General features: G+C 46.4%; 1 protein-coding gene across 7 annotated transcripts in view; it reads right to left on the bottom strand.

The window, feature by feature from the left end:
• Window positions 1-22,906, bottom strand: part of Tshz2 (teashirt zinc finger homeobox 2) — a 441,921-nt gene that overhangs the window by 170,774 nt on the left and 248,241 nt on the right. For 2 of the 7 annotated variants that reach the window (XM_076930295.1, XM_076930297.1), the window contains exons 2-3: window positions 16,489-19,416; window positions 748-1,079 (exon numbers count right to left, since the gene is read on the bottom strand). In XM_076930295.1, the coding sequence (XP_076786410.1) occupies window positions 763-1,079; window positions 16,489-19,416 (3,245 nt within the window). In that variant the 3' untranslated portion in view covers window positions 748-762. Of the gene's footprint in view, window positions 1-747; window positions 1,080-16,361; window positions 19,417-22,906 lie in introns of those variants that run through there. The other 5 variants (XM_034494876.2, XM_076930296.1, XM_034494875.2 and 2 more) reach the window with 3 other exon arrangements.

Below are 22,906 nucleotides of genomic sequence, written 5' to 3'. Positions count from 1 at the left end.
ACAGGGCACACACACCATACACATAGCACACACACACACACACACACACACACACACACACACACACGCATACACACACACAGCACACACTATCAGGAATCCATGGGTGTCTCCACAGAGCCCTTTATGGGTAGATTTCACTGTGCCCAGTGTCTTATCTTATTCCCACAGTTTTTGCTTCTTCAAAGTTAAATTTGGGACTGATGGTGGAGTCAGTCCCTTTGCTGTCTTCCGAGATCACTTAAAAGCACATCAATTCTTCTTGCTAAAGAAAGCAGCAAAAAAGGAGGCTTCTGGATCTACGTTGACTGACAGAGCAATCAACCCAAAGCAAGGCTCAGTGAGCGTGAGTCTCCTGTCTCAGTGTCAGTGACGACGGTGGATACTTCAGCAGGCGTAGCTCTCTGTGTGAGTGTCACCACGCTCAGTCAATATCACCTGAGCATCACAGCACCATCACCTCATTCGTGTCTTCTCTCCCACCACCACCTCTATGATTACAGTGATCATCTAATCATGGTGACATTGCCAATACGGTCCTTATCATCTCATTCTATCAACACCAACATCATCACCACCACCACCACCACCAGCAACATCTCATCATACTGATGTCACTAGAATCATCCCCATCATAATCTCACCACCATCGTTCCTATCATATCAACATTACTAATCTCACATCAATATCAACACCTTCATCACTACCACCATCATCACCACAAATGTGTCATGTCAGTACAACCAAAATTCCCGTCACTATCAGCTCATCATAACCAACTCCACCATCATCATCATCACCACCACCACCATCATCATCACCATCACCATCATTATCGCCACCACCACCACCACCACCACCATCATCATCATCACCACCACCACCACCACCATCATCACCATCACCATCATCATCACCATCATCACCATCATCATCATCATCATCATCATCATCACCACCACCACCATCACCAGCACCATCATCAGCACCTGAATGGAAAAGTCCAGTACATCTCTCTCCTGAGCCTGTTCCAGCTGCCAGTGGATTTTCGTCATACAGGTAGAATTTTTCGAGGTGGCTAATCACAGAGCGAGAGAAAAAAATGAGGTGGAAAAAGATGAAAGCAATTGAAGGAAAGTCGGTTTGAGACTCAGTTCCTTGCCAGGGGCATAACTTCCTCCCCACCCCAAGGCCTGCTTTGAATAAACCTGTATTCACGATGTCTTATTTATTCACATAAAATGGCATATCTATTCTGGCCTGTGATTTAAACCTGAAGAGAACAAGAAGGGATTTGTGGTTTTTTTGAGAAGGCATGGGGGCGGGGAGGGGTCAGGGCCGGGGAGGGGGGGATAAAGAAGAAAGCCAAATTTCTCTGGCATTTCCATGTGTGCCAGATACAGCGCCAAGGATTCCCCTGGACCGTCTCATCTAATCTGGAGGACAAATTTAGGAGCGAGAAAGGAGACCGTGAGGTCACTTACTGCTTCCGCCATCTACCCTGGGGTCTTTCAGCAGTCTGGACGGTTTGAGTTTTCTGAGGGTTTGCACCCTTGTCGGAAGGCTAACACTGTCAGTTTCACATCGAGGATGAGATGCTGACGCTCAGAAGCGGTGCTGCTGGGGTTTGGGGTCAGGTACGATGAATCTGAAGTCTCTCCTGCCCCCTGAGACTCAGGACGAGGACACTTCAGAATATCTGGGTACACACTATGATTCCAGTGGTAGACCATCTCTTTAATCCTCACCAGAGCCCTGTGACAAAGAGACTGGGCGATTCTACGTAAACAGTGATTAAATTAAATATCTGTCCTACTTGGTGTTAACTGTCAACTGGATGTCTCCCAGAGTCATCGGAGAGGAGAAGCTGGTTGGTAGGCGTGTCTGTGAGTGGTTGTCCTGATTATTAATTCAGCCCACTCTGTGCTATTCCATTTGTGGTGCTTTGAACTGAAATGGCCTCCACAGACACACAGGGAATGGCGTTATTGGAGGGGTGGACTTGTTGGAGGAAGTGTATCATGAGGGTGGGGGGTGGGGGCTGGGGGTGGTCTTTGAGGCTCAGAAGCTCAAGCCAGACTCAGTGTTACTCTTTCCTCCTGCTGCCGATCTATCTGGATGTAGGACTCTCAGGTACCTCTCCAACACCGTGTCTGCCTGCATGCTGTCACGCTTCCTGCCATGATTATAACAGACTGAACCTCTGAACTGTATGGCAGCCCCAATGAAATGTTTTTCTTTGTAAGAGTTGTTGTGGTCATGGTGTCTCTTTATAGCAATGGAAACCTGAAGACACCATTCTTTGGACAACTGGTCCTTGACTGTATTAAACAAAACCAACCAACCAATCAAACAAACAAACAACAAACAAACAAACAAACAAAAAACTAGACAGGGCCAGAAAATGACCCCGCAGTTAGGAGCACTGCCTGTTTTTCCAGAGAACTCAGATTTGATTCCTAGCACCCACATGGTGATTTACAACCATTTGTAACTCCAGTTCCAGGGCAGCTGATGCCCTCTTCTGGCCTCAGTGGGCACTGCATGCACATGCCTCACAGACGCACAAGCAGGCAAAATACCCACACACATTAAAAGACAAAACTAAACAAAAACAACCTAGCTAAAAATGACTCAGGAAGTGAACCAGAGACTGAGCTAGCAAACAGTGTTCCTTCAGAGTTCCTGTCTGCAGGCTCTTGCCCTGGGTTCCTGCTCTGACTTCTTTCAGTAATGGATCATGACCTGGAAGCATATGCCAAAATAATCCCCTTTCTTCCTTACCATTTTTTGGTCAGAGTGCTTTTACATCACACTGCAGCAACAGAATGTAATGTGGATAATAGCCAACTGAGATAGATATTTGAGAGCAATTACAGTTCATCTGTCATTAATTCTGTGAATTCTAAAGAGAGCCTTTGAAGCCCAGCTCAGTACTCATCCCTGGAAAAAAGGAAGGACAGCACAGGCTTGAAGCAGGGAAGCTAGACTCTAGACTCCACATGCTTCCCGTACGGTGGAACAGGAAGTCTGGCTAGACATATTGTGTACGCAGGCTTGATCCCTGCCTCACATGACCACACCCAGATCCATGCCAATACTGGACAAGTACAAAGTCGTTTCCTCTTTAGAAAGAACCACTTTCAAAAGAAAAAAAGAAAAGAAAAGAAAAGAAAGAGCCACTTCCGGTTCCTAGGTTCCTGTCTTCATGACTCCGAATGCCAAAATGAATCAAAGTGATTCAGGTTCTGGGTTGAACAAAGTCAATTCACACTCTGCATAGAACACAGATTTGGGGGAAGATCTAAGATTAGAGCAGAAAGCCATTTTGGGGATGCTGGGCATCCCAATATATGTCCCACTCTTGAGGTATTTCCCCAGTTCAAATTCTACACATTCTTCCCCAAAGATCCAAATATGCCAGCCCTCGGGGACAGAGCCAATCTTGTTGTGTCACCAAGCAGCAGTGATCAGTCCTTGGGAAGCTGCAGCACTGATGTAGGGGCGTGAGCCCAGTTACAATGTTTACTGATGGAGAGGTGTGAGCCCAGTTACAATGTTTACAAGAAGAGAGGCCTCAGGAGGGACCCCTGAATTCTTCCAACTCCATTTTTTTAACTGTAATAAAAGCAAAGATCACCCCAAACCATCATTTCCAGACGCCGTTGGAAGAATTCAAAAGCAATTCTGGAAACTGTATAGTTAGGACTTAGCACACATGAAATGTTCAGTAGACATCAGGGTTGGTTACTGCCTTGGGATTTGTCCGTTTTATTTATTTATTTATTAGTTCACTTATTCATTCATGTGTATATGTATGTACGTACCTATGTAATACATATGTATATATGTAGAGTGCCCACATGTATACCCACATATATGTATGTGGGAAGCATGTGTGTGTGTATGCACATGTAAAGACCAGACTTTGATACTGGGTGTTTCCTCTATCGATCTTCACCTTGATTTTAGAGACGGTCCTTTTGTTGAACCTTGAGCTTGCCTACTTGGCTAGTCTCTCTGGGCAGTGAGCTCTTGTCTCCGCCTCTCCTGTGCTGGGATTGCAGATGCATGCTTCCATGTTTGGCTCTTTCAGTGGACTCAGGGCATCCAGGTTTTCGTGCTCAAACAGCAAGCATTTAACCATTGGCGCCATGTCTAATTTACTATTCATCTGTGAGCATCTGACTTTGGTGCTAGGAGACATGCAATGTCCACTTGACAGCTTTGAGAAGTGAGCTATTGGATCAAGTGGTGAAGGTGCACGTGACAAGGGTCACGTGGTAGGAACAGCTCGTGTTTAGAGTTGGTGGAAGTTGGTCCTTCATCCTCCCTCGCCATTGAGTGTGACCCTGAGGACTTGAGTGTCTCTGAGTCTCAGTTTCATTTTATGCAGTTTGCATAAATACCCAACATCTGGATGATGGTTGAAATGAGTGAATGGTGCTGATGAGGGCGGTCACAGGCTGATACTTTGTATCTCTGCTCTTGATCATCAGCCTTCTCTCAGGCTTCCATATTTTCCTCATGATGACTCCCACTCAGCACATGAATCCCCCTTGGTCTGGATCATACTTCCTGTTACAGGAATTAACAGGTAGCTGTCCTTTACACTTCTCCTGACAGTCTCCACAGCCTCCACTCCCAGGTCAAAGTCCTTTCTAGAGACCCTTAGAGACGCATACATCTCTCCTTGGTGGCATTTCTCACCAGTGTGTTTTGTTCACCTGTGATTGTATGACTGTTAGCTGCCTCTCTGCTTGACTGGAGCACTGTGAGGTAACAGTGTCACTATGACTGGCCCATGTCCCCAGCATCCTGCTTAGTGATTGCAATAAGGCAGGCACTGAATGGATATTTGAAAAAAAAAAACAAAATAGATTAACATTATAACCCTGTTATTAATATAGAAATGATTGTTAATGTATGCCATGATGGGGAATGAAATGATCTCTATATGCGAAACCTCACAGAAATGTCCTTGATTTGGGAAGAGGTTCCCTGTGTTACCAACCTGGCATGCCCCATGTCCTGATTAGTATTGTGTAGAACTGTGTGGGTCTCAAAACAAAAGCTTAAATTATTTTGTCTAATCAGTAAAATGAGAGGCCAATGCTTGGGGTTGGCGAGATGGCTCGAGCTGGTTATGTACTTGCCAAGCAACCATGGAGATCTGAGGTTGGTCCCCAGCTCTCATGGATAAACCAGGCTGGCTATTTATTGCCTTCGGTGTCTGTCCTGGGTCTGCTTGGCTGGTCTCATCACAGAGGGACTTTTTTAGTGTATGAATAAATTATGTCAATGTATTTGGCTTGTGGCTGTGGACAGGAGGATATCCAAGATGGAGAGGCTACATCTGCTGAGAGCCTGTACATGGGCTTCACTGTACGTGTCGGGGGGCGTCACAAACTAGAAGAGAGGGGAAATCAGACACATCTCTTTCCCGCTCTCATCTCAAGGCAGGATTGAAAGTAGCCCAGGCTGATCCTGAACCCACTATGTAGCCAGTGATGACTGTGAGAGTTTCTTAGCCTGCTGCCCCACTCCCCCCCACCCCCCGCTGATATTACAGGTGAGCATCACCATATCTGGTGCTGGGGATGGAACCTGGGGATCTGAGCATGCTCAGTGAGAGCACTCTCTGGATCGAGCTATCTCCTCAGTTTCTCCATTTATTTTTCTTGTCAAGAGCCCACACCTGTCATAGCAGGCTCACTCCCCGAATAATTCATTCACCCCTGAGACATGGCCATGAACCTTAATCCTGTCTTCAGAGTTGTACCTCCTGATACTGCTCAGTGGCAAGTAAGTCTCACAAAGGCTTTGGAGGTGACACTTGAGAGGCCGTGAGTCTCTGTGAAGCCTCAGATGAACCTGCATTGTGACTTTTTTTTTTTTTTTTTTTTTTTTTTTAAATTCTATCTGGCAAGCACCAGCACCTGGGGCTTGCCTGACCTGTTTTTGTAACCCTTGGTTTTGTTTTTTGGTTTTTCGAGACAGGGTATTTCAGTGTTGTCTTGGCTGTCCTGGAACTCACTCTGTAGACCAGGCTGGCCTTAAACTTAGAGACCTGCCTCTGCCTCTTGAGTGCTGGGATTAAAGGCGTGCCCAATCACCACCTGGGTGTCAACTTTGGGTTTTAAAAGGCACAAGACACACAAGCAGTGCTTGACTAGGGAGCCTGAGCGAAGAGGAAGAGTTTCACACTGTTGTCTGGATGTAACATGAAGCAATCCATTGAGGGCCAATGTCACGGCCCAGGAGTACGGCTGAGCTGTGTGCCTCTGTATGTTAATGAAGATACTGGGTGGCTTACAAGAGCTAACATTGGTTCAACTTTAGAGCTGGCAGGGGACTGAGTATTTCTGGGCTCCCAGCTTTCTAGCTAGCATTTGGGCATTCACGAACGCTACGTTGTTTGTAATAAGCACGGCAGAGGTATAGCCACCGGTATTTTATGTGTTTATTTTATTTTCAACAAGCTGTATGCTGTGATAATGTTGACATCAGTATCCCAGTGCATACAGTTTATTTTGTGGTGTGTGTGTGTGTGTGTGTGTACATGATTGTGTAAGCAAAGGCAGGTGTGCTATGTGCACATGTCTTGAAGGCTGGATGAAAATCTCCCACATCTGCCTAAAGCAGGCTCTCTTTATTATTTGGTCTGATGCAGACACCATGCAGCTGCCCACAGGCTCCAGAGATTCTCCTGTCCCTGTTTCTCCTCCCCTCACAGGAACACAGGCATTAAAGACACAGGCTACTGCCTCTGGGGATTCAAATTCAGTCCTCAAGCATAGCTGAGTACCTTTAATAGTGTCAGGAGCTGACTTTCCCACAAGGGATAGGTCTCAGGTTGCGGCAGCCATTGGTTGGCTGTTCTTCTCTCAGTCTCTGCTCCATCTTTATCCCTTTGCATCTTGTAGGTAGGACAAAGTTTAGGTTGGAGGTTTTTTTCCCCTGAGTTGATACTCCCTTCCTTCCATTGGAAGTTGGCCTGGCTGCAGGAGGTGGCCACTTCAGTCTCTATATCTCCCACTGGTAGGGGGTCTCAGCTAGGGTCATCCCCATAGACCCAGAGATGTCCTCCACCGAGTTCCATTCTCACTCCCAGCCCTCTCCCTCCTCTTCTCTCCCACACCTAACATCTTCCCCGTCCCCCTCCTCATCTCCTCCCACACAGCCATAACTGTCTCCTGAGAGGCTTCATCCACCCATGGATGAAAACAGATGCAGAGACCCACACCCAAACATCAGGTGGAACTAGGTGAATCTTGTGTAGGGGATAGAACTAAGCAAGCCTGAGGGGTCAAGGGACACCCCAAGAAGACCTACAGAGTCAACTAACTCCGGCCCTTATCGGATCACAGAGACATAACCACCAGCCAAAGAACGTGCAGGGGCTGGAGCAAGGCCCCTCCCCCCATGCCTGTAGCAGATGTGCAGTTTGGTCTTTATGGGAGTCCTCTAACAATTGAAGTGGGGACTGCCTCTGACTCTGTTGCCTGCCATTGGACCCCCTTGTCCTAACTGGACTGCCTGGTTGGACCTCAGTGGGAGAGAATATGCATAGTCCTGCTGCTTCTGGATGCACCAGGGCAGAGTGGTACCCAAGGGGGGCTTCCCTTTCTCTAAGGACAAGAGGAGGGGATAGTGGGAGTAGGAACTTGTAAGGGTGGAACTGAGAGATGGGGGAGGGGCTGTGATTGGGATGTAAAGCAAATAAATAACGAAATTAACAAAGTAAAAACCACCACCAACGAATTCAGGTCCTCCGACTTACTAGGCATGATCTTTATCCGTTGAGCCATTTCCCTAACCCATAGCCACCCGTATCTAACACACTGGCCCGTGAATACGCTACACACCTTTAAGGCACTGTACTCAGAAATACTAGGAGTTCAGTGTATGCTGAAGTCAGGATGAATCTGGGAGGCTGGTGCTGTGTGAACAGCCCTGAGCATAGCCTCCCCAGGATCTGGCTTGGTGTTACAGCTCTGCCATCTGCTGCATGTGGGTCTCAGATTCCTGAAACCCCTTCTCTGAGCCTGGGGTTTCCTATCTGTAAAAAGGAAATGACACCTGCTTTAAGGATCGGCTGTGCGGACTGAATAAATATCACCAGTCCAAATGTGCTAGGGACATCACCGTTGATTAAATATCATTGGGATTAGAACACAGGAACCATCTCACCAGCTGCACCCACAATGCACCTAGCGCCCTTTGGGGAGACGAATGGGGAACAGGAGGGTATGAAGTGTGTAAGACGGAGAGCTAGACTTTCAAAGGAAACTGGATGATCACCTCTGCCCCATGCCTCAGGGTATTCTGGTCACTGTTCCAAATCCCAGGAACTCTCCTTGCCAAGTCCTCAGCAACCCTGGATGGCTGGCACCTGTAGACATTTTAGACTGCTGTTATGTTCTACGCAAGGGCAACGTAATGAATTCACAGATCTCCACAGCTGGGAGTGGTGCGTTGATGTAAGAACTGAGGTCCTAGTGTCATAGGAACTGAGGTAACAAGGAACCTAGGGAACAGGACTTCCGTCTCTATCTGGCTTGCCACCGGACTGGAAAGCTGCAAACTGGTAACTTGGGAGTCGGGTCTGGTTTCTTATATGCTATGCTTAGCCTGAAGAGTGTTCAAAACAATAAAAACCAACCCGGAACTCACCGATCAAACCCATAGTGAAAACAGTCGTTTCCCTACAAAGACCAGGATTTCTTAGCTCTGCTGTTAGAGCTATGCAGGCACTTCTTGCTTTAATTTGTCACAGTTGTTCTCAGCCTGCTGGATTCCATGTGCTACCTCCTGGCTCTCAGGTGCTTGCATTGGTCAGTCCCGGGTATGTGAAAACAAGCAGGCAGTTCTGGCTATCTGTAGGTCTTGATCCTAATGACACTATCAAAATAAGTTTGTGTTTATTTATTGCCGTGGGATGTGGGTGGAGGATGGTTCCATCAAATCAAAGTTCATGGAGAAGTCTATCAAAGAGATCTGAAATCCAAGCACAGAGAGGCAAGCAGAAACAGGGTATCTGTGAGTTCAAGACCAGCCTGGGGTACCCAGAGAGAGCCTATCACAAAAGACACAAAAATGGGGAGACGACTGGAAATGGCAGGCAGTGGAGAGAGAGGGTGGGTATGTTCGAAGTACATTATATATGTACACGAAATATTCTTGTGAAATGTATCATTATATATAATGGATATCATACACACACAAACACAAGCATGCACACACGTGTTATCTTAGACATATCTTAGAGTTAGTGTATCTTAGCTTTACAGTTCTTATTGAGAGTGTTCAAGGCCCTGAGTTCGACCCCCAGCAATGTAAGCTAACACATGCACACAAACAAGTCTCAGGCTAAAGGTTCCTAGTTAAGAAGTACCAACACTTAAAAAGATAACCAAGTTGGAAAAATATTTTTGTTACTTTTACAAGTGAAAGCCAAGAAATATGTCTGATGGAAACATACCTCATACTTGAATATGTCATGTACGTACATACAAGCTCTTTTTATCTCTCTCTTTCTCTGTCTCTTGCACACGCATGCGCGCGCGCGTGCGCGCGCACACACGCGCGCGCGCGCGCGCGCACACACACACACACACACACACCCACACCAACACCCACACACACACACTATGTTCTAGGAGGGAAGAAAGGTCATCTACTATCACCCACACTGGGAATCCTCCCCAGTGTGCATACTCCCTTCAGCCACAGAGTTTTGTGTTTCTTGGGGTATTGACATCCATCTGCGGTGCCCGGTGAGTCTCCTATACCGTTTACAAAGGGTTCACTGGGAGACGTGAAACACATTGATTTCCCACTAACTCCTCATTTCCGGGAGAAGCGTGGAGAGGAGCTGAGCAGTGGATCGTCTTCTTTTGGTAGCCAAGCGCATCCCACACCCCCCTGGCCTACATATCATTTAACAAACTGCCCTGTGATTCTTGTGGGGCGTGGCATCCCCACTGATTTAAAATCCCTGCATTGCTCAAACTGCATTGTTCTTCATCAAGTGGAGTCGTTTTTTATGTGAAGTGTCAAGCTCCCTAACAAATACCTCCTGCCAGACAAATCAAGTCCCTCGTCGGAGAGCCGAGGCTAAATAGTTTATAGCTTTAACCTGCTTACCGAGGTGTGCAGTCTATGACAGTAATTATAAATGCAAGGAGAAATTATAGCTGAATGCCTTAACAGCATTAGGAGCTGTTTGATGAACAATCATGGGCGCCTGCTCATTTCCAACAATAGAGGGCAAGTTAGTGTCAATGCATTAGAGAGATCTCAGTTCTGCATGGCTTTTTCTCGCATTTACCATGGAATGTCACTTGTCTCCCATAAAGTAGAAAAAAAAAAAAAAGCATCGTGGAAAGCTTTAAACTTGATAGTTAAAAAAAAAAAAAAACAGACAAAGAGAGAAATGCAGAGGAAAACGGTTTATCATTGGGACTCGTATTTTTCTGTTATGTTTGGCGGCAGGTTAGGTTTCAAATGAGCTCACTGAAGGTAACTAACTGCCTGCTTACTTACGAGGGACCTTGAAAAATTCCCTCCCCAACCCTATTTTTCCCTTAAATGCTTCTATAGAGAAAGACTTCATTAAATGAAGGGCAAGTTCAAAATGATCTCAGAGAGCCAGCCTCTGGAAACCTGTGCGTTGTGTCCCTCAGCTGGCTTCTCCCCCTCTTCCCCAGTCTTCGTAACCTAATGACGCAATTTACTCTTTATTTTCCCTCCTTGCTTTTGCAGAAAGACGTTTTTAATTTAGCTGAAGAATTACACAAATGTATTTTAAAGACATAAATCCATATAAAAAATATGAGCTAATTAAAACATTGCACTCCCTGTCGCTCATGGAGTTTCAATTTAGCAAAAGGAAAAAAAAAAAAAAAAAAAACCAAACCAAAAATCACGTCTGCTTAAATGAAAGGATGATGGTGATGGCTGACTGGGGTAGATTAAAAACAATGTTGATCTATATTAAAGTGGCGAATTACACACGTCAAGACGGAGCATTCAGAAGTCCAAATGAGGGGAAAAGCGCGGTGGGGTGACGTGCACGGCAAGGTAAGGCAGATCACTTCGAATAAATGGAAAAAAATTACAAAAAATTCCTCATTTGGTTCTTGTCTCTTGGGAAGCGTGAGGGCATCCTACGTGACCCTGTTTTTCATTTTGTCCCCACCTTTGGCTGTATCATTCTGAACACGTGATCTCATCTTAACCTTTTTGTCCAAAGTGTATTCCTGAGAGTCATGGTGATGTATACCCATGTCCATGTGGCTTCAAGTAATGTCTTCATTTGATACTTTATTACAAACGCGTGTCACGTGATTAAACGTGGAATTTAACAGGAACAGAGGCGCTAAGCTTCACCCTGCAGGTCATCTCAGGTCCCCGTATTTCTGTGTGATAATCTTTCGGGTCAGCCTCTGACTCTGGGAATCGCGCGGGTTCTCTGAGATCCAGCGCTCAGTGACGTCATGAGTGACATCATGGCGGTCTTTGCTCACTCCCATGTCCATGCAATATCGAAATTGCACAAGGACACACTTCTCACAAAGCATTTCTGCCACTAAGCCACGTGAAACTGTGACTTGTTTACAGATGGGGTTTCCTAGAAGCCCCTGGGAAAGTCATACAGTGAACCCTCAACTCAGGTGAGGAGGAGGGCGCCAAAGGCAGAAGATATTGGATGAGGATTGCATAGACCCATGGTGCTTAAGGTTGGAACTCCCACCTTGCTGACTGCGTGTTAATGGAAGGATGATAGAACATTCTTAGTTAAGGAAATGAGGATATCAAGCGCGGCCATTCCTGACTCATAGGAAGAAGGCAATCGGTGATAGCTTTGCCACAGCTACCACAAAGGAGAAGGTTTGCAAGGGGGTATAACTATCTGGACAGGAATTAGTGAGTAGGGAAGACTGCAGATTCTAAGATTCTCTGTGCTTCAGGACACAGGAAGGTCTGAGAGACTCTCCAGGACTTACTTTCCTGGACTTCCTGTATACCAGGCTTTATGCAAAGTACTCACATGCATTTACGTAATTCTCAAGTCCTTCCTGTGAGCAAGCTATGATGTCCCCATTTTGCAAATATCAAAGTGGGGTTCAGCATGGTGGGATGGGGTGAAGTCGGAAGCGGGGGGGGGGGGGTGACCTGTGCAGACAAACTCCTCAGAACGAGTTCCTACCATCTTTGTTTCCCTGGGACAGGGGAGGGTCCCCTCTACGTGCTCCATTCAGTAAACTGCCCCTGAGTTGTGTGTCTGCCACTGGCCTTCATGGCCAACTTTCGTTCTGGTCAGTAGTTCAGCTTATTTTCTGGTGTCAGCACCATGGTTGCCATGGGACCATGGTATGAGGCAATGCGTAAGTGAAGATCAGAGATGGTGGGACCTTGGGAAGTGCAGCACTGTGCCTCTTGGTCATTATTTCTTTGAGTCAACCCATAGTTTACAGGTCTGTGTGTGACGCTAGCATGGTGTGATGCCTGAGAAGCAGGCGCCACAGATCCCCACAGTTTGCTATTACAATCAGTGTTCCTGCCGGCCCACTGCTATGCCCCATCGCTAACTAGAGTGAGGTGCATTGTAAAACAACCAATATTTGCAGAGGGATGGAAGGGTCAGAGGGAGGGGAGGAGAAATGGAAAGAAGGGTGTTTCTTTAATGGACAGAAAAGCAGTGGGTACCTCTTATGGGCCTTCACGGATTCCAGCCTGTTTGGTGCCTCTTAGATTGGCATGTAATCTACATGATTAATATCGATAGAATCACAACTTTCTAGGCTGAAAATGAACAGTGGATATATATATATATATATATATATATATATATATATATATTAATAAAAGTAAGGTCCTTGCTGGGCAGTGGTGGCGCACACCTTTAATCCCAGCACTTGGGAGGCAGGACCAGGCAGATTTCTGAGTTCAAGGCCAGCCTGGTCTACAGAGTAAGTTCCAGGACAGCCAGGGCTACACAGAGAAACCCTGTCTTGAAAAACAAAACAAAACAAAACAAAACAAACAAACAAACAAAAAAGTAAGGTCTATGGGTCCTGGCTATCCGAAGACTTGGTGGTTCGGTGAAGGGCAAGTTCCACTGGATTAGACATCCATCCTTTATCTTATCTGGCAGCTGTCTGTGCGTTTCACCCCCGACATACATTCTCATCAAGCTATCCATAACAGAAGTGGCAGGCAGCTTGTTGGACTAGAATACATTTCTGCCAGCAGTTTCAAGGTTAGGTGTGCCGTTAAACGCATACACTATATTACGAGGTAATGACTATAATTTGAAGTCCTTATGCATTCGAGACTCAATGATTTACTCACTGTTTAATTTCCAGTCAAGAGCCAGAGACTTTTAAAGGTATAGACAAATACATGAGGGAATTGTTTTAGATGACTCATGTCCTGAAAGAGGGAGTGCCCGTTTAATGTTTTCCAAAGAAATTTAAATGAAAAGTTTGACTTTGCTATTTGGCAGGGTGTTCCCAGGATTAGAGGTGGGCCCAGGAAAGGAAAGAAAATTCCGGTAGAAATTCGTGCCACTTAGAAATGAGTAGATATGGTAAACTCTTAAATATCTCACTGTATCTTGATGTGTTTTATAAAACACCATGCCATTTTTTTTCAAATTGTACTCTCCTCCATGTCAGCTAAGATTAGAATTGCAGGTGATGATAGAATTCAGTAATCATTTAAAACCATATATATTACATATATATATATATATACATATATACGTATATATACATACATATATATATATGAAGTTTATAAAATAAAAAAAAACAATGAAACCAAGCTATCCTATGGCAAGGTGTCTACACATGACTCTAATCAAGTACTTGAAGTGGGGAAGTGCTCTTTCCTAGGTGAGCCAATCTTCAAGACACCACCTTGTCACCCACGGGGGATTGAGCAAGCATTCAAGCAAACTGGAATAGTTTCCATCTAAATACAAACACACCAGCGCCCACATCCTCTCTTCGACATACACGACACACTCCCATTGGATGGAATGACTTCCAACTTCTTTCTGCAACACTGTCAGACACCCCAAGATGGCTGTGTTTGGATGAAGACAGAGCTTTCATATTCTATATCATGACAACACTGCCATAAAGTAGAAGTATTTATTCTGTACAAATGGAGACAGATGCAAAAATAGCAGTCTTACCCATGTGTCTCCCAGATTTACAGGCAGCCTCTGTGTATACCCCCCCAAATTATTGGTCGACATTTTGCTTCTCTAGAACAGATAGTGTACCCTTTTGATTCCGACTCGGAATGAGACCTTCCTTCTGCTCCCTGCTTCCTAGTTTACATATCGCAGTTAAAAAATGATTACAAACCTAACAGGTGGAAAATTGGTCTTTATTATAGCACAAAATAAACATCACCTATTTGTTCTCTTCTCTGTGGTTTGGACCCACAATTATTAGATTTAAAACATACTTCTTGTCTCTAGGTTCTTTATGTATGTCCACCTTTTTTTTTCTTAAGGACCAGAAGAGCATAATGGCTAATTACATAAAAATTTAAAATGTGATATGGTAAATAAATAGCATGTGGCAGAACCCAGAGCTCAACAGATGCAAAATAGCCTTCCATTCAATAAGGTAAGATGTACAGTCATGCTTGGAAACCCGGAGGTGAATCTGCCCGGAACATTTAATTATCATGATAAAGGCATGCAAACAATAGGGGTAGCCCTCTGGGGGGGGGCACCCAAATCAGAAGCATGGATTCCCATCTGGAGGGAAGAGTCTCGAGTCAAGCACATATTTTCCTTTCCTTTTGCCCATCCTTCCACTAGGACGCTCTCTTGCTCTGTGAGGAGCGCTCGGAGCGCATCATACAGGACCTCTGTCTACCTGGAACTGCCCTAGCATCTGCACCTGTACAGCTTGACCTGAAAGTCTCCTGTGTAAAAGTAAAAGCTTTGCGAAGAGGGGGTGGGGAGGGCTCATACGACAAGCTTTCCATATCTTGTCAGGAGTTAATTAAGAGCAATTCTGTAATGCTGTGGGGCGTATGCTGGCCTGCAAAGTACAGTACGGTTAGTCCATGTTGGGCCCTTGTGTTGGGGTGCAGCCTCAGGCAGAGGTCAATCAGAACAAGTGTTGGGGTTCCTAGCGTGTGGGCGTGTCATGAACATGTGTTGGGGTCCCTAGCGTGTGGGCGTGTCATGCTGGAGGGGGAGAGAAGAGGAAGCAGAGGAATCCTGTGAAGGAGGTTTGTTGACATCCAGCCTTGCTTAAAGCTCAGTATTTAGAAGCAACCTAAGTGTCTAATTTGCTATAAAGCATTCGCCTTTGGTCTCTGTCCTTTCTCCTGGAGGTGACATAAGTAACTTGGGCATTGGTAACAAAGCAAGGCATGAAGTTCTATGATACATGGTACAAATTCGTTTCTTTTCTCATTTTGGTACTGGGGCTTGAACCCAGGACCTTATGTATGCTGGACAAGTAATCTGCTACCAAAGACTACCTCCAGCCCAATTTAAAAAAATATCTTGAAGCTGTGGGATGGCCCCTACTCACTTGGCTATACACAGGCTTCAACTATCCATCTCTATATGTGAAATAAACTCGCAGGGATGTTTTGAATCTGTCTTTGTTAAAGGTGGACTCGGATCCCGAGTTTATCCTAAAGAAAATCGAAAGGCATTTTCATCTCCCTGCTCCATAGAGGAGTGCATCCCGACGGCTCCCCCTTAAGAGTCCCTGCTCTTCTGTAGGAAAATGAGTGTAGGAAAGGAACAGGGAAGGAGCGTAGAGGTAGCCATTGATAAAAGTCGGCTACCAAATGTATTCATTGCAAGGGCTGATAATAAAGATAACATTAAGCCATTCATGAACTGATTAAGCTATCTCTGTATATAACGGCCCCTAGGAAGTCCCCCTCCCCCCACCATCTTCATTCTCATGCCATCTCTTCCCAACTCTGTTAAGTATTAAGCATTGCCGTGGGAAGGCAGATGGCAAAATGGAATCTAGTCCTTGTTAATTAAAACGAGAGGAAGCTGGACCTTGGAGGTTGGGTCTTAGGTTGCTAAGGGAATGGTGTGTCCTGGAGCTCTGTGAGCAGCCACGAGCTTCATCTCTCTTAGATACATTGTATCCTGCTTCCCCTCTAAACAGGAGGATGGAGGGGATGACTAGGACCCACTCATCGTGTCCTGTCTTTTGTAAAAGTAAGTCTATGGCAGTAAACTACCGTCCTGTGAGGCCTCGGGAGACATCCTCTGCCTCTAAGCAGACCCATCTCCTTTTAACATGCTCCTCACAAGGCCATGGTCAACGTCACCTGGGAGCAAACCCCATACCTGCAGAACTATTCTTCATCCACGTCTGTTACAAACTGAGAATGGTGTTCGGGTGACTTGCTGTGCGTTTTGCTTAGGTGGAGTTTTACTGCGTGTTTGCTCACAAATGTCCGACTGCATAACTTACACTTGAATTTAGAGTCTGTGTCCTCTTCGCCAGCTAGTGTTTCTGGAGACCTCTGAGCCGACGACACCCGGGAGATCTCCTGCTCCACCTTGCTTTGCTGGTCAGCTGTCATCCGGGTCATGTCCTTCATTTGGAAGCCCAGGTGAGACTCTAAGTGGCTGATGTAGGTAGAGGGGGTTCTGAACTGGGATGCACAGTCACTGCAGTAAAAGATGGGGTGCCCTTTGTCCATGTTTTTCAGGAATTTTGTCCCACCTGTTTTCCTAAGCTGGTACTTAACGTTGGCCAGCCAGTGGCTGATCGTAGTCATGGAGAGTCCCGTGAACTTGGAAATTTGCATCCGCTCTTGCGGGCCCAGGTCAGAAAGCAGGTATTTGCCCTCTGAGGTCTGGAAGAGGCTCGAGGCAAACTGAGCTTGCAGAATGAGAAGATGCTGGGGGTTCCAGTTGGACTGCCGGCCTTTCCTTTTGTGCAAAGTAGAGACTTCGCTTGAAACATCCTCGAAGCGTCTGACATCGATTTCCAGCTTCACAGGAGGGACCCTGGAGGAAGTGGCTGGCTTTGGGGTGGTGGCTTTGGGGAGGACCTTGACCATGTCGGCAATGTCACACAGAGCATGCTTCTGAGGTGGGGACGTGCAGGATTGTGCTTGTGAGGACTCCGCTCTCTTGCTTTTGGACTTGGTCAGGTCAATGGGCTGGTCGGTGTTCTCAAATAGGTAGTGTCGGGACACACTGGCGGCCGGCCTGGTGGAGGTGGGACTTATGACTGGCTTGTCCACCACGCTGAGACTGGACTTATGGAACATGGGGATTGTGCTTGAGTTGGGGCTGGAGCAGGAAGGGGAGCGCAAAGGCTCGGTGGCTTTGCCCAGGTGGTTGTTCAGGACAGACTGCAGGGCACTGAGTGGGTTGATGGAAGGCAGGGCTGGGGTGTGGTTAGCCGGTGCACATCCGTTGGTCAGAGAAGACACTGGTTCTAGCGGCTCTGGTTTCTCTTTCGGTAGCTTCTCCTCCTCCTTCTGGGGACACGGCTCAGCCTTTCTGGATTCTGAAGGTGGTTCGATTTTGGAGAGAGACTCGCCCTCAGGCTGGCTGAAAGATGTTGCCTCTTCGTGGGGACTTTCCTTCCCACACTGCTTCATGACGTCATCTTTGTCTTCTGTCTCCTTCTTGACTTGAGTGTACAGGGCCAGGCTTGTGGGCACGGGGCCGAGCGGCATGCCTTTCCATTTGGGCGCGATGGGCCTCAGCTTGTTGGCGAGGTTGGGTCGGATTTGCAGGATCTGAGAGCCCATTGCCATGGGTGGCTTGGTGCCCTCTGACAGCTGGTAGGCTGCGTGGATACTTGGGTATGCGCTCCAGCTGGGAGCACCGTTTTGGGCCTTGTTGATGGCTGTGGTCACGGTATTTTCCAGCGACTTTAAAATGTCCCCACCACCCTTCGAGCCGTCCTCCAAGTCTTCCTCCCTCAGATACTGGTATTTTATGGTAGGGTCGAGAGGTTTCTGTAGAGACTCTTCATAGTCCTCGCCTTTCACACCTTGTTCATCTTCATTGACCTCTCCCTTCTCCTTCTTGCTCTCTTTCTTTAACTCGGTGGTAGAAGCTGTGCACTCGGAGGGCGAGTTACTTGATGGCTTAGGGGCCAGAGACTCACTGGTTGGGGTCTCAGACAGGGACTGCATTTTCTCCACAGCCAGCGGGTCCAACACGAGTTGCTTCCCCTTTTTGGAGGCAGAGCTAGTGACTTTGAGAAAGTGGCCTGTGACCATCATGTGGGTGGTGAGTTGCTGCAAAGTATCATGGGAGCTGCCACACTCCATACACTTTAAGATCTGGGACTTGCAGGCCTCAAACTGCCAGGTGTAGCTGGCTCCGTTCTGGTAGCCGTAGCGGCTGTTGGAGGGCAGCTGCAGGTTAGCATTCTTCTGGGAAGAAAAGGAATCTGCAAGTGACCCTGTGGTGGAGTCGGGGGAGCAAGGCCTGTTGACGTCGAAAACACGCTTCTTGGCTGGTGTGACCATCTTGGAGGAAATGGTTGGTACTGGCTCCTTCAAAGGCACTTTTTGGTAATGTTTTGTCTTTATCATATGGACACTCAAATCTTGCAGGGAATCGAAGGAGTCACCACAAAACATGCATTTCAGAACCTTTTGAGCATCTTCTTTGTCCATGTCTTGGAAGGCCCTTTTCCGGGGCTTCGAGTAGCTCGTGGGTCTAAGCTTATCTTTTTTGCGGTTGTCATCTTGATAGTGGCCTGTCTCGTTCATGTGCACAGTCAGCTCCACGAGAGTGTCGTAGGCTGCACTGCACTGCCTGCAGCGGAACCTGCTGGCACCGGTGAACACGGAGCCACTGCACAGCTTACTGCTCTGCCGGTACAGCTGCACCGAGCTGAATAGGCTGGGCTTAGAGACAGATCTGGAAGGCAAGTTCTGCTGGAGGCTTTTGGACAGGGCATCTTGGTGCCAATCAAAATCATTCTTGCTGCTGCCATTTCGGGTGTCGCAATTCCGTCTCTCACTGTTGGATAACTTGAAGCCGAGGCCCAGGCCAGACCAGTAGGAGTCTGACAGGATGTTGGCATAGACAGCTGTCATTTTATCCATGCAGTTATGGGGTTCACTTGGAAGCTTGGGGTGAGTGCTTGCTTTCTTGTCCGAGGCATCTCGGCCACAGATGCTTTTGATGTCTGACACCTGGTCGCTGGCATCGCTCAGGAGAGATTCGTTTTCTGCGTCCTGATTGGACAGGTGGCTCCCTGGTGAGTTCTGGCAGCTGAAGTAGCCTTTCTGCTCTGGGCCCGTTTCTAGTTCCTCGTCTGTCCCCGTGTCATTGCTGCCCTGGTGCTGAGCCACAGAGCCACTGTCTTCCTCCTCCTCCTCTACTTCCTCCTCTTCCTTCAGTACTTCCTCCTGGGCATACCCTGCAGGAGATACAGAGAGATGAACTAAATGTAGCAACAGCCGACAGATTCCATCACCACGTCCCCGCTTACCCAGCCTGAACTGGATAGCAATGCAATCTATACTTTCACCAACTTGAACAAAAACAGGGGAAACGATAAATGCTTGCGTTTTATTTTGGGATAGGGTCTCCTGTAGCTCAGGGTGGCCTGGAATTTGCTCTGTAGCGGGATATGAAATTTTGATCTTCTCGCCTCTACTTCCTCAGTGCTGAGCTTACAAGTATGTACCATCATGTCTAGTTTATGTGATGCTGGGGATAGAATCCAGCTTTCATACATGCTAGGTGATGCTACACCAACTGAATACATCGCCAGACCCCAAATGGTGTCCTCTGTTGCTTAGTCCTTTTTATCTTGGCAAGGGCACAATTCTCTAGGAATGATTATCATCACAACTTAACAATGTATAGGGGTCAAATATCACTCTGATATTCCTGAAATGGGGCAGTGGCTAAATTCGTGTGTATGGTTTTCTGGAAATCTAGACTGAAATGCAAACCCTATTAACATCATGGTACAGGAGAATGTGGGCTTGTAAGAATGTTAGAGCGTGGTCTTTAGCATCTCCATGGCAAACTGCCCCAAGACGCTTGGGAGTATTGGCTTGAATTCATCCAACTAGGAACCTAGATGCATAGCCGTTATATCCTTGATAGCCTGTGTCTTTCTGTTGTAACATTTTTATTTATAGAGAGTTGCCAGGAGAGAGAGGATGGCGTATGCAAATACCATCTCCCACCAATGGCTGAAAAATTATGTAAGCTCAGCAAATACAATGATTTTAAACTAATGGTGAATGGTGTCAGAATGGGAGATTTGGGGCCAGTCTATTATTCTCTCACGGGTTTATGAAGACCTTTCCAGACACAGCTGAAAATCCACTCTCGATCTTGTTCCTGTAATTTCAAATGCACCGTGATTTGTGGGTACCCGTCACGAGATGCCAATTATAGAGTTGATTTGTGGATGCAAAATGCTATTGGGGAGTGCATGCTTTCCCTTCTCTGAAAGGACCGAGGGCCAGTAATTGCACAGGGAAAATGCAGGCATGAGAGAGAGAGCAGGCGCAAAAGAGAATTAATGGGCAAATCCCCATCAGTGCCGATGGGGATTGTGGCTATTTATGCCCATGGGTTCATTTTCTCTACCTGGGCTTTTAGAGTCACACGGGTAAGATATAACCAAAAAATGTCCCCATGCAAAGGAGACCCAGCCTCAGATGTGCAAAGCTAGCGTGAGCTTAATGCAATGCTTTCTCATAAAACATCACTCTCCCTCTTGATGGCAAGGGGAGAGAGAAACCCAAGATCAGATTCTATTCTTCTCATAAGTCAAGCCTAAAGCTTGGGAGAGCGGTATCTCTGCACACAAGGTCAGCAGAGGTGGAGGGGGTGAGGGTGTGGACAAGGGTGAGGGCTAGGGCAAGGGCGAGCACCTGGAGTGGGAGTGTACATGGGTCCTTGCTATCCAAACTTTACTCCTCAAGCTTATGCAGTGACCACTGAACCATCCTTCCAGTCTACAAGCACAATCTCTCACATTTATTTCATATCCACACACAGCAAGTGTTGTTGCTTATTTTTCATAGGTCAGGAAACTGAGGCTTCAGAATGAAGAGCATGCAGGGTCCCCCCTCCCCCACTCCCCCTCCTGGTTGTTAAAAGAATCGATTGTTTTGTGCAGGACACCTCCTTCCCTGCCCCCTCCCCTTTCCACTGCCACCCTAATGAATAAGAAAACCTTCCCAGGGTGGCAGTGAAATTTGGTCGATTGCTAAGCAGCTATCCACCTCCTCAGAGAGGATTGTGGGAATGCGTAAGACAAGAGCCCATGAGTTTGAGGCTGGGAGTCCATAAAACAAGATAAAATGTAAAAGTTCAGAATGACCACAAGTTTTATGGTTGTGTTTGTTATTTTTTTTTTATTGGTGTGGTTTTTTTTTTTTTTTTTTTTTTTTTTTTGCTTCCCCAGCAAGCTGACAAGCGGGTTTTTCATTAAATTGGTGTTTCTGGTCTCTAGTGTCATGAATTGATTGGAAGAAAGGAAAACTACTCCATCCAGCCAAGCAGCCATTAATAAGCGGCCACTTCTCGCAAGAAAACTGCATTTTGAAATAACCAAGTGCGGGCGTCAGGCCGTCCCTGCCGTTCATCGCCTCTCCCCTTTCCCCCAGGACTCATTTAGTATTTTAAAGAGGTGTTAGACCGCTACACTCAGGGAGAAAGTTATTAATTATAAGAAAGAAAAGTTTCCTAAGATATAAAAGGTACTTCAAAAATCAGATACATTTTAGCCATCAAATACAATCAATTTGCTGTCGTTGTTTCTTCTGAGTGTCTCTGTGTAGTCCCAGGCTGACTGTAAGTTCACATAACTCTCCCTGGCACCAAGTTCGGTGAAATAGTGTATTACTTCTGCAAGTGAAATCTGGCAAACTTTATAAAATAACTATGGCCACTTTTGAAAAGCAACTGGGTGTTATGATTCTGAGACAAATACCACATCAGCAACCCTACCCATGACTATTCTAGGCTGTAACATATTGTTACTATGCTTATGGGTAGTAGGATCATGAAGAGAAAATATGTACACACACAGGCACACACACACACACTGCCAGCCCATGCCGTGATTTTCCAGCAAGGGATAAGAAGTGTTACTTCTTCCCCCTTCTCCCCCAGTTTCTGCTGACATTTGGACGTGGAGTTTCTTGGACCCGTTCAACCTCCCAGTCTACTTTGTCCTTCTAAATGGATTCCCTAGAAGAAAAGTCGGAGACAGCACATTCCTCCCCCACAATACAGATAAAATTTTCTGCTTAATTAGGCATTGACATGTTTACTATAACCTTTACAGCAGAGTAACTCGTGCTGAGAGACCCTTTTTTGTCTCTTTGCCTCCACAGAATAGACTAAATCTCATGCGCCCGATGATAAAATAACACGCTGAAAAGCCTCATAGGAAAAAAAAAAGTGCTGGCACACCTGTCAAAGGGAGTGTGTCTTAACAATGGCTTAAGGTTCCGAGGAGTTTCTCAAAACCACATTTTAGTATTAAACATTTAAAATTGTTCACTTGATCCGAGTGATTCTGTTTGCCACCGGCAGTGGAGGTGAGCAGGCAGTGGCAGCCTGAAGCCGGGTGACTGGGCCGCATAACGAAGGCCTGTCTCTCTTGCCATCGATGAATTGTTTAATGAGTTGGCATTGTGTGCAACTCTGGCTGCAAAGAGTGGCAAATTCATTCTTATGAGTACTTGCTTAGCAAAAGGAGTTCTCACAATCACGCCAAGGCGCAGGGAGAGAGCTGCACTCCGTAGAACCTTTCTTGCTGAGGTTTGGCTTGAAGATCATGCTTGTCCCCTCATTTTCTATTCCCACTTCTCACCATTGTTTGAAACCCTCCACCCCCCAGGACAGGGAACAAATGAGCAACTCCTGTCAATTCT

Source organism: Arvicanthis niloticus, chromosome 2 (genome assembly GCF_011762505.2).
Source record: "Arvicanthis niloticus isolate mArvNil1 chromosome 2, mArvNil1.pat.X, whole genome shotgun sequence".
In the NCBI taxonomy this organism is placed as follows: Eukaryota; Metazoa; Chordata; class Mammalia; order Rodentia; family Muridae; genus Arvicanthis; species Arvicanthis niloticus.
The sequence above is the reverse complement of the archived record's forward strand: the minus strand, read 5'-3'. Positions and strand labels throughout refer to the sequence as shown.